This window comes from Coccinella septempunctata, chromosome 2 (genome assembly GCF_907165205.1).
Source record: "Coccinella septempunctata chromosome 2, icCocSept1.1, whole genome shotgun sequence".
NCBI lineage: Eukaryota > Metazoa > Arthropoda > Insecta > Coleoptera > Coccinellidae > Coccinella > Coccinella septempunctata.
The window spans coordinates 11,699,931-11,712,900 of record NC_058190.1 but is presented as its reverse complement, the minus strand read 5'-3'; the positions used below and the strand labels follow the sequence as shown (position 1 = coordinate 11,712,900).

At 36.2% G+C, this 12,970-nt stretch overlaps 1 protein-coding gene across 1 annotated transcript; it reads left to right on the top strand.

Annotated features, from left to right (window-relative positions):
* The first annotated feature begins 475 nt into the window (after positions 1-475).
* On the top strand, positions 476-952 carry LOC123306977. The gene is made up of 2 exons (XM_044889178.1): positions 476-673; positions 733-952. The coding sequence occupies exons 1-2, from the start codon at positions 585-587 to the stop codon at positions 950-952; spliced, it is 309 nt and encodes a 102-aa protein (XP_044745113.1). The 5' UTR covers positions 476-584.
* Positions 953-12,970: the final 12,018 nt, after the last annotated feature.

Here is a 12,970-nt window from a genome sequence, read left to right as displayed (position 1 = left end):
AATAAAAACTAGAAATTATGTAGTAACCGCGCATAATCAAGTTCCTTGCCCCATACCAGAAATCGAAATAACTGATTATCTCAGTTTGAATGACGGTGAATACCTCACAAGCCCCATCCTAAGTCAATTTTTTTTATCAATATTCGATGCAATCGCCCTAAAGAATATTTACTGTGAATTTCATGATGCGAGATTCACGTTTTCTTATGAAATACGAATTTTCAATGTTAAGGGTTGAAAGTTCAACCCAGAGCCCCATCCGAAGTCAAATTTTTTAATCAATTTTCAATCATTGCTTTCGCCCTAAAGAATATTTACTGTGAATTTTATGATGCAGGATTCACGTTTTCATATGAAATAGGATTTTGGAATTGGAGAAGAAATTTCAATGAACCTATCCGATTCGAACGCTCAATATCCGATTTAATCTGAAAAAACAACGATTGAAGAGTTGAAGTTTTTTAATTATCCACGGTCCATTTTCCATCTATAGTTAAATATAATACATTTATGTGAATCAATTAAACAACAATAATAATAATTATCGATATATTTTTTCATTTCATATAGTTGTTTATTTCAGAATGGAGTTTGTTCGTACAGTTACGGCAGTATATTTGTGGCGAAAGGCAAGAAAAGAGAAGGAACAGAATAAAATAAGGAGAAGAAGGAGGTGAGAAATTTTTTTTCAATATCTCCTTTTGATGATTCAGCTAAAAATAACTTATTTAGATTTTGGGTTCGTCCAATTTTTGAGAGGAGACGAGAACTAGGTGCAGGACAAACTCTAGTAGAGGAGAAGAAATTGAATCCTGACAATAACATATACAACTTCTTTAGAATGAATGCAAGTTTATTCCATAATTTATTGGAATTAGTTGGACCTCAGTTGCAGAGATCATATTTGTGTAGGGCCCCAATTAACCCGCAGAAACGCCTAGCAATTACATGAGGTAGGTTACGACATGCAATAGTCTTTACAGTGAATCTTCCTAGATACCTCTTTCACTATCATTATGTTGATAGTTTTAAGAAAACCTCTTTTCATCTGAATATTACAGATATATCGCATCAGGGGATAGCATGGCAATCCTATCTTTTTCCTTCAGAGTAGAAAAGTCCACAGTTAGCGAAATAATTTCGTCCACCTTGGAAGTAATATGGAGTGTTCTTCAACCAGAGGTCCTAAAACAACCAGAGGAAGAAGATTTCAAAAAAGTAGCTCATGGTTTCAAGAGAGTTTGGAACTACCCAAATTGTATGTGCTATTGATGGAAAGCATGTTATGATACAGGTAAATATGTGGCATAGGTTTTAAGTAATATAACATCTAAATTCAAATAATCCTATTTCAGGCTCCACCTCACTCAGGAAGTACTTCTTACAATTACAAGGGTACACATTCAATTGTACTTATGGCAGTTGTAAACCATAAGTATCAATTTATGATGGTGGATATTGGAGCTCAAGGGAGGCAAAGCGATGGTGGAGTATTTCGAAATTCCATAATTGGCCAAAAATTGATTGAAGGAGCACTTAATATTCCACCTCCTAAAGAGATTGCTGAGGGGAGATCTGCCTTACCTCATGTAATTGTAGGGGATGAAGCTTTCCCACTATTAGAAAACTTGATGCGCCCCTACCCAGGACCAGAAAGTTTAGATCTCGAAAAAACAATTTACAATTACCGACATTCAAGGGCAAGAAGGGTGTCTGAAAATGCATTTGGTATTTTGGTGGCACGCTGGAGGATACTCGCCCGATAAATGCTAAGCTGGAGAATGTAGAAAAAATTGTACAAGGGGCTGTTTGCCTACACAATTATCTTATTAGAAATAAAACAGAATATATATCTTCTTCGCTAAGAGATATTGAATTAGACAACTCTCTGGTACCGAATAACTGGAGAACATCTACTAATTTAACGAGTGTTGGGCGAACATCCTCTAATACATTCTCCAGGTCAGCAAGGATCATTCGCGATGAATTCAAAAGTTTTTTTTTGAAGAAAGAGCGGTGCCATGGTAATGGGATAATGTATGATGAACTTAATTTGTTTCAATAAAATAATTTTTCTTCAGTTTGAAATCTTGTGTTGTGCATTTCCAAACCCTAAAGAATTATTTTGTAATTGTGAGTTAATTCAAAAACATGAGGCAATTTTTCATATTTATAATTACGACATATTCCAAAAATCATTATGACCACATTTCAATTGATCTCATTACCAGATGTGAACATTACTTGATCAAGTTCAACTTCAATATAAATGTGTTGTTGTGAAAAAATAAATATTTTATACTGATGACAGGGAGTTATGAAAAGACTTTCACTTTTGATTATTTTGATATAAACAATAAAATCACAAATGGATATTTTCCTGCTCCACTAACTTTGTCGAAAATTCTACTTGCAAATTGTTGCTCACATTCCTTGGCAGTTTTGACAACCCATCTGCCAGTCGTGAGCAAAACTGCTCTATGGGATTGCCTCCCTCCTCTCCATTGGCCTCAACTCCTTAATGGCTTCAAGAAAAGCCTCATCCTGCAAGGATAATTGGCCTTGCCTTCCCCTAGAGGATGATGGCTCTCCTTGCCTTCCTCGGGAGGTTGAAGGAGTTTCATGACAGAGAGACTTAAGTGGTTTTTTCGTTCTACAGGGTTGTTATCGTAGTTTGTTCAAAATATGAATACATATATAGAAAAAATCTGCATTTACAGTAGCTTTCGATTGAGCCTAGTCTTGTTTTCTTACGCAGGGGATAACGGGGTGAAATCCACCCTTAAGTGGTTTTTTCGTTCTACAGGGTTGTTATCGCGGTTTCTTCAAAATATGAATATATAGAAAAAATCTGCATTCACAATAGCTTTCGATTGAGCCTAGTCTTGTTTTCTTACGCAGGGGATAACGGGGTGAAATCCAAACTTAACCCTTAATAACCTGAGTTATGATCACTATTCTAATTGAATAAATATTCTTTATAGAGTGTACAAGACAAAAACAACTCAATTCCTATTTGAAAATTGTATAGTTTTTGTTTGAGAAAAATGGTGTTACATATATGTAACGCTAATAGCTACAGTTACTGAGAAATAAAATAGATTTGCCAGTGAAATTTGCGTTACATATGTGTAAAACTAGGTTATTATGGGTTAACTGGTTTTTTCGTTCTAGAGGGTTGTTATCGTGGTTTCTTCAAAATATAAATATATAGAAAAAAATCTGCATTTAGAGTAGCTTTCGATTGAGCCTAGTCTTATTTTCTTACGCAGGGGATAACAGGGTGAAATCCACCCTTAAGTGGTTTTTTCGTTCTACAGGGTTTTTATCGTAGTTTCTTCAAAATATGAATATATAGAAAAAATCTGCCTTTACAGTAGCTTTCGATTGAGCTTTGTCCTGTTTTCTTACGCAGGGGATAACAGGGTGAAATCCACCCTTGAGTGGTTTTTTCGTTCTACAGGGTTGTTATCGTAGTTTCTTCAAAATATGAATATATATTAAAAATCTGCATTTACAGTAGCTTTCAATTGAGCCTAGTCTTGTTTTCTTACGAAGGGGATAACGGGGTGAAATCCAAACTTAACTGGTTTTTCCGTTCTAGAGGGTTGTTATCGTGGTTTCTTCAAAATATAAATATATAGAAAAAATCTGCATTTAGAGTAGCTTTCGATTGAGCTTAGTCTTGTTTTCTTACGCAGGGGATAACAGGGTGAAATCCACCCTTGAGTGGTTTTTTCGTTCTACAGGGTTGTTATCGTAGTTTCTTCAAAATATGAATATATAGAAAAAATCTGCCTTTACAGTAGCTTTCGATTGAGCTTTGTCCTGTTTTCTTACGCAGGGGATAACAGGTTGAAATCCACCCTTGAGTGGTTTTTTCGTTCTACAGGGTTGTTATCGTAGTTTCTTCAAAATATGAATATATATTAAAAATCTGCATTTACAGTAGCTTTCAATTGAGCCTAGACTTGTTTTCTTACGAAGGGATAACGGGGTGAAATCCAAACTTAACTGGTTTTTCCGTTCTAGAGGGTTGTTATCGTGGTTTCTTCAAAATATAAATATATAGAAAAAATCTGCATTTAGAGTATTTTCGATTGAGCCTAGTCTTGTTTTCTTACGCAGGGGATAACAGGGTGAACTCCACCCTTAATTGGTTTTTTCGTTCTACAGGGTTGTTACCGTAGTTTGTTCAAAATATGAATACATAGATATATAGAAAAAATCTGCATTTACAGTAGCTTTCGATTGAGCCTAGTCTTGTTTTCTTACGCAGGGGATAACGGGGTGAAATCCACCCTTAAGTGGTTTTTTCGTTCTACAGGGTTGTTATCGCGGTTTCTTCAAAATATGAATATATAGAAAAAATCTGCATTCACAGTAGCTTTCGATTGAGCCTAGTCTTGTTTTCTTACGCAGGGGATAACAGGGTGAAATCCACCCTTGAAGGGTTTTTTCGTTCTACAGGGTTGTTATCGTAGTTTCTTCAAAATATGAATATATATAAAAAATCTGCATTTACAGTAGCTTTCAATTGAGCCTAGTCTTGTAATAAAGACTTGGAAAGAATTTAGTAAATTTTCAAAGTCGAAATTTTTTTCTCGAAATTTGGTTTTTGTGCTTTTTCCTTTGATTTTAAATTGTTTTTGTTCTAGGCGTTTTTTTCGAAATCTTGTCAGTTGACTAGATATTCGATCACGTATATCCTACTGAAAGTTGATACCCACAGTCTTTGGAAGGAATTTAGTAAATTTTCAAAGTCGAAATTTTTTTCTCGAAATTTGGTTTTTTTGCTTTCTCCTTTGATTTCAAATTGTTTTGGTTAATAGCGTTTTCCGAAATCTTGTCAGTTGAGTATATATTCGATCACGTATATCCTTACGTCAACAATCATGAAGACCTAGAGAGGCTGGCCAAGCTATAGTCTCGGCATATCATGAAAACTGTCCACTAAGAAAGAAATCCGACAATAGGAAAGTATCTTGGTGGAACTCAAAATTAGAGAAACTGCGAAAAGAGGTTCGGAAGAAATTTAACCGAGCAAAATCAGCAGGTGAGTGGGAAGTGTATCGTCAAATCCTCACCTTGTATAACAAAGAAGTGAGGAAGACCAAAAGAGAGTCTTGGGAAAACTTCTGCTGCAGCATCGAGGATGCTGCAAGCTGGACAAGACTCCATAAAATTCTCTCCAGAGAGCCGGTTTTGACGCTGGGATCTGTTAAAAGATCAAACGGCACCTATACGGCCTCTGGGGCGGAAACCCTTAAGATCATGGCTGACACACACTTTCCGGATCACGTGCTGATTGATTTCGCATCTGCGGAAGAAGGTAACTTCACTAGTCGCCTCAAGCGACCCAGCAAGGAATGCTGGAAATTTGTCAACAAACTTGTCACTGCGAGCGCGGTGAGAAGGGCAGTTTTATCCTTTCTCCCATACAAAGCGCCAGGTGACGATGAAATATTTCCAGCTCTACTTCAGCACGGACTGGAATGCTTAATGTCTTACCCCATTAGGCTCTTCAGATCCAGTTTGGTATGGAATTTCATACCATCAAACTGGAGGAAGGTCAAAGTCGTTTATATTCCCAAGGCGGGAAAAAAGGACTCACAGCCTAAATCATTCCGACCGATCAGTTTAATTTCGTTCGTGATGAAAACTCTTGAAAAGATACTAGATGAGCACGTCAGAGAGGTGATTCTACGGAAGCATCCCCTGAGTGCTCATCAGTATGCCTACCAGAAAGGCAAATCCACAGATCTTGCCCTCAATAATTGGCAGGATCAATGAATCTCTCAACTCCAGGGAGATTTCAGTGGCTGCCTTTCTGGACATTGAGGGAGCCTTTAATGCTGCCCTTACTGAATCTCTGGTGAGGGCTGCTAAGGTTAGAGGTGTCCCTCCTACCATATCGAATTGGATCAGCACAATGCTGAGCTTTGTGGTGAAGCACTTAGATTCAAAGCAGGCAGAGGTTGTCCGCAAGGAGGTGTACTATCACCCATTCTCTGGTCCCTTCTGGTTGATCTAATTGCAATTATCAGCTCGCTTGACGTATATGTTCAGGCTTACGCTGACGATATAGTTGTTTTACTGGTGGGCAATGACGATGTAATCATCTCAGATGCTCTTCAGGAAACACTAACAGTAATTCAGGGCTGGTGTGATGGGGAGCAGTTAGGTGTGAACCCCTGTAAAACCCTGATTGTCCCCTTCACCAGGAGAAGAAAATTTCAGATCTCTCCTCCAACTCTCGACGACAAGACCATTCCACTCGTAGAGGAGGCCAAATATCTAGGCATTACCCTAGATAGGAAGCTTCAATGGAACTCTCATGTGGAAAAAGTCATCCACAAAGCCAGGCACTCCCTATGGCCTGCCAAAGGATTTGTGGAAGGACATGGGGGATAGCGCCGAAGCAGCTCCGCTGGCTGTACGTCACAGTGATCAGACCATTGATCACCTATGGCTGTGTCGCCTGGTGGTCCTGCACTGTACGCGTTCTAACCCAAAATAAACTTTCCAAACTCCAGAGAACGGTTTGCCTCATGATTTCGGGGGCATTCCGCTCTACTCCAACTTCGTCCATGGAGATGCTATTAGACCTCCCTTCCCTTCACATTTTTGTCCAGGGAGACGCAAGACTAGCAACCCACAGGCTCCACTACCTTACCGTAAATGAGCCTGACAAACTCACTTTCGTGCCCAGTCGTCTGTCAGCCCAACTGGAGGCTGACGAGGTGATGGGCATGAGAACTGATCAAATAATCACAAGAACCAGCATGATATTCCATGAACGAGACGAGACAAGACTTTCCTTGGTCTCGTCTCTAATCTCGTACTAAAGTCCCGCAGGGGTCTCGTAGTCTCGTGAATAATTCGGACGATAGAGGACGCAAAGGAGTATTGCTTTTGAATTTGAAAACTTTGAAATCATTTCGGGTGCAGAAGCTTCATTAACAAGCAAATCGAGATCGGGATTGGTTGATTGAAATTCGAAACCATCAATCGACTGTAGTAGAATTTATTTATACATTTCACATCTGACATCTGACAATACGAATATTAGGTACGTCCAATTTCAAATTATGGGAACATAATTATATTTGTAATTTATATAAATGATAGATGTATTCTCATATCCCACCCTTGGTCTTTTCTGTCTCATCATTCCTGATAATGGAAAATGAGCTCGATATAAATTATATTTACTCCAAAATGAAAAAATCCGTAGTGTTAAGAACCGTTCGAGTTCGAAGCTCGTTCGGGTCGAAAATTTTCTCCTTTCATTTTGATTTGAAATTATGAGATATTTATTCGACATTTTTCGTGAAATTCAAAGAGCTTCTATATTTGTGTAAGGGGGGACCAGATATTCTATTACACGTTATACAAAATAATTCGACGAGTTTCTTATTCATATCATTAATTTTTCATATTTTTCCATACAAGACTTCGTAAGCACGAAAAAAAAATTGTTTGTATGGAAAATTTTATCAGAATGAGGAGAGCACAAATTCATCATTTCATTCCAATAAACATTCCAAGACGAACGCACTCCTATTGGTTGAAACTTTCAGGGTTAGTAAAACATTTCATAAATATTCCGTTCATTTCTGCTTTCACTCCGAAAAACCGAAAAGATCGTAAAGTGATGCAGCTGTCGTCTGTTTTGCAGCAAAACCCTTTGTCGGCCCTCAATAAATTGGTATTATATTACGGTACGGGTTATGTCATGAATGGGTGGGACAATTCTCCACTTGTTGGCAATTTCCTAGGCACAGTTTGTTATTCTCATTATTTTGAACCAAACATTTTTAGTTAGAATTCAATGATTATATACAGGGGGATTCATAACTACTGATAGGACCAAATTTGCCTTGCAAAGCTATTACCCATATATCCTAATAGTTACGAATCACTCTGTATACGGAATTTTTAAAAGACTCTGTTTCATTCACGCATTGTTGTATTCAAATAGTTGCTTCGAATTTTTCCAATTCATTCAAACATTTTAGAACCTGACCGATAAGAGTGATAATTTTTTTGTAACAAACAAAGTATTTCAAACTAGAACTAATCGAATACAACTGAACCCATAAAAATTTAATATGTTTCTTTGCCTAATAGAAAGTTTATTCTTGTGTGAAAAGATATAAAAGATAATTCGAAATTCGATTCTGATATCCTAAAATTTTTCTTCGATATTAAAAGATTAACTTCAGAATATGTTGAATGAGGCCAGAAATCTGAAAATCTTCTCCGGGAAGCAGTAGGTTTATTCACCAGATTTAAGAATTAGAACTAGATATTTGATTTCTGATACTGAACGATAGACGGTTTTTGCTTCATTTACTTCTATAGGTTTTGAAACAAGTAAAACAATCAATAAAATAAATTTCATATAGGTACTATTATAATTATACTTCCAAAGGGAAATAATTGGAGAGAATTACTCGGTAGATGGACTACACTATGCGTTATAATCATTAGATTTGAATATTCCGCTTTTAAAAAATGTTATCAATGACGAGACAACGAGACTTTTACGAGAAAGTAAATTGGAGAAGACCATTTTATGGTCTGCAATATTATGGAAGGTATTTTTTGCATAAATCAGCGTGGGTATCTGTGGGTAGAAAACTATCTGCTGGTTATACCTATTTATTAGAACGAAAATTCATTCGATTTGTGAACGTTTGTGTTTTGAATTTCAAAGGGTATCGTTACAATATAAAAAAAGATAATTTCATAGTTTATGCCTATTGCGCGCACAATTGCAAGCAATTCATACTTTTCATCGATTCTATCAGTTCCGATAAGGATCACAAAGTTAAAGTTCTCATTTCAAAGTAAGGATTACAATCATGTTAGTAGATTCAGTATATATGTTAAAATTTTTCAGCGGAAAATTTTCATGCAACAAATGAAAAGTGTGAAACCTTCTATATTTCGCGCTAAAACCGTTCGAGATTCGCTAGCGCTAGCGTCAGCAACTGCATAAGGTAACTTGAGGGATATAAAATCAGAACCTGTAATTCGAAAAATTCGTTCTGAACAATTAGGGAGAAATGACCATCATGAAGATGACCTAATTGATTCAATTTTAATGCAGAGGAAAAATCCCTCATATACATAAAGGTAGTCGGCCAACCACTAAATGTATATACATATGTATAGCATCAAATAGTTTTATTATTATTACAAAATTATTTATTTATTACAAATCATTGTGTGTGAGTCTAAACCAATTCTCCATTTAGATGCAACAAGTAGCATTATTAGAAAACCTCCTTTTTCGAAAAAACGCGTTTTTTATTATGCCGGTGTGATTAAAGTTAATAACCGTGTAGTGCCAGTAGTGGAAATGATGAATTGTAATCACGATATGGTATATATTGGTATTTTTCTTGCTGAATTCAATCATTTTCCTTAGAATATTCGAAAGAATGGCCAATATTTGCAGCGATAGTTACTGATTCCAGTTTCGCTTTAATGAATGCCACCCTTCATTTCATTAATAGAATGGATATGAAATCATACTTAACATGGGCATTTTCGGTATGTCAACAGTCAAAATGGGAGCAGAAGAACATTACTCCAATTCATACATGTTGGGCACACTTATTCAAGAATATATGCAGCGATATTAGGAAGGCTGATTTTACTGAAGATGTACAAAAACAAGTGAAGGAAATTATGGCAGCATGCTTCAATTTTAATAACTTGAAACAAGGTTCAGTTTAGTTCGATAATCCTTTGTTCGAAATCTCAAAATGAAGCAATGAAATCAGCATTGAGGAATCTGTTGAAAATATGTACGCATGAAAATGTTGGTGGCATCGAAGGTGATCAATAAAATTTAGAAAAAATAGAATTTGAAGAAGATGACATTTTATATTCGAGTAGTCTTTTTTATAAATTATTTTTAAGAAAGTACGAAATAATTGTGTTAAATCTTAAAAACGACACAGACGAACCGAACAGTTACTATAATGTTGAATTTGCACGACAGATATTAAAGAAATACATGCCATTTCTCCCCTTATGGACTGGAATTTTATATAGAAATGAATACGCGGTAGATTTAGTAATGCCAATGTTGAAAACTGGTTCTCTCAAGTAAAAAATCAATTATTTAATGGAAACTTGTACAACCGAAAAATGTAGTCGGGTGATAAGAATTCTTCGAAAGAAAATAATTTCTCTTGAAAAGGGCAATAGATCAACAATAGTTAAATCGCTTTTGTATAGAAAAATGCCACGAACAGAAGCCATAGCGCATGGGAACAGATATGAGCAAAAAGCTCCTTTACTTTACCAAAAAAAACTGGTAGAAAGGTGAAGGATGTAAGGACTTATTGTACATAAACAAATTCCTTTTTTGGCTTGTTCTCCTGACGGTTTAGTGGGTGAAGACGGTATCGTTTAGTTTAAATGTCCCTTCAATATTCGATTCGAAAATCCAGAAGAATCAATCGCTGAAAATAAATTGAAATATTTCGATGAGGATCATCAATTACAAGAAACAGAATTATTATTTTCGAATTCAAGGATTATTAAACATTAAAAAAATGGTGCGATTTGTTTATTTGGACTCAGACAGGAAGTTACTTGGTACAAATAGAACGCGACACCCAATTTCGGAATGGCATAATCATAAAAACCTTTATGTGAATTTTATATATTTTACGTTCTTACACAGTTAGTTGATCCTTAACCTCAAGCTATCAAAATGAGGAAATATTTGAGAGTATCTGAATGCGGAAATACTAACTCATATTTCGGATTATACTTCTCCTCAAATGGTCTCGTTAACAATTATGAATATTATAATGTTTGCAGAGAGTATGGTAATTATATTGTTGCTAAGTTTTCGCAAAACTTCTCATCCGAACTGCGTGCATGTTGATGATTTTCGCACGTTATATGATAATCATTGGTTCACAGATTTCGCTATGAAGGGTTAATAATTAAGATTTCTTTATTTGGAACAGTTTTATTGTTAATTATTAAAATTCATCGATAATTCGAAAATGTTATTTATAATTAGAAACTCTAGATTCTGAAATTATTTCTGAGAAACATTCGATTTATTCAGGAAATATTTATTTATAATAAAAAACGTTTATTACTGAAAAATAATTGTTGTTTGAGATGTTATGTTCTAAAATATTATAAGCTATCAAACAACATTTATTTCAACCTATCAAATCTTATTTGAAATACCAACTGCAGTTATTTATATTTAACAATTACTGCGGTAGTTTAGTTAGTGGTTGTGATTTTCAAAACGGTTCCTATCTATAAACGATATAGTTGTTATTATAACAATGTCATATATGATGACCGTTTCTAACTCGTCCAACAAATGACACATCATTTCTGGCGACGCTGGAAGACAGAGTACATTTCCGAGCTGCAACTTCGCCAAAGGTGGAGAAAAACCCGAGGAAAAACCCAAGGCGCACTACAGGAAAACGCTTTGGTTCTACTAAAAGATGACCATACCCTGCCAACTCAGTGGCAGCTAGAACGAATTACCCATCTGCACCCAGGTCCGGCGACCGGTGTGAACCTAGCAGACCGTTTCCAGCAGACCGTTATATTTGTTCCCCAAATATATAGCTATGTGAAGCTGGCACCCCCAAATGCGAATTTTGAAACAAAAATTTCAGGGTCGTTTGTCCATCGTAGGTCCACGTTTGTCCACCTTTTTTTTTCATTTGTCCAGGCACCGTTTGAGAGATATGGGACAAAACTTTTTTCGGTGCATTTTCTGAGCAGCACCCCCAAATTGCAAAAACGTTTTTTTGATGTTACAGATCGTTTGTCTAACGTAAGTCCACTTTTGTCCACCAAATTTTTCCATTTGTCCAACCACAGAACCGTAGAAATCAACCTTTTAAAATTTTGGAAAGTGTGAAGTTGGCACCCCCAAATGAAAATTTTTGAACCAAAATTTCAGGGTCGTTTGTCCATCGTAGGTCCATGTTTGTCCACCCAATTTTTTCATTGGTCCACCCACAGAACCGTAGAAATCAACCTTTTAAAATTTTGGAAAGTGTGAAGTTGGCACCCCCAAATGCAAATTTTTGAACCAAAATTTCAGGGTCGTTTGTCCATCGTAGGTCCATGTTTGTCCACCTTTTTTTTTTCATTTGTCCAGGCACTGTTTGTGAGATATGGAAAAAGAAGTTGTTGCGGTGCATTTTCTGAGCAGCTCACCCAAATTGCGAAAACGTGTTTTTTATGGTAGAGATCGTTTGTCCAACGTTAGTTCACTTTTGTCCACCAAATTCTTTAATTTGTCTACCCACAGAACCATAGAAATCAATCTTTGAAATTTATGGAAAGTGTGAAGTTTTCACCCCCAAATGAAAATTTTTGAACCAAAATTTCAGGATCGTTTGTCCATCGTAGGTCCATGTTTGTTCACCTTTTTTTTTCATTTGTCCAGGCACTGTTTGAGAGATATGGAAAAAGAAGTTGCGGTGCATTTTCTGAGCAGCTCACCCAAATTGCGAAAACGTGTTTTTTATGGTAAAGATCGTTTGTCCAACGTTAGTCCACTTTTGTCCACCAAATTTTGTCATTTGTACACCCACAGAACCATTGAAATCAATCTCTGAAACTTTTGGATGAAAGTGTGAAGCTGAAACCTCTCAAATGCGAATTTTGAAACCAAAATTTCAGGGTTGTTTGTCCATCGTAGGTCTGTTTGTCCACCTTTTTTTCATTTATCCAGGGAGCGTATGAAAGATATAAAAAAGGGAATTTTTCATTGCATTTTCTGAGCAGTTCCACCCAAATGCGGGAAAGCCTTTTCCGCAATTCTACTACAATCTAGGCAATTATTCGATTCGTTCACTCGCAGAACCATAAAAAACAATTTAACAAAAAGTGTTATATTGGCATCGCAAAATGCCAATTTTCAAAAAAAAACATTCAAGTTTGTTTGTCTTTC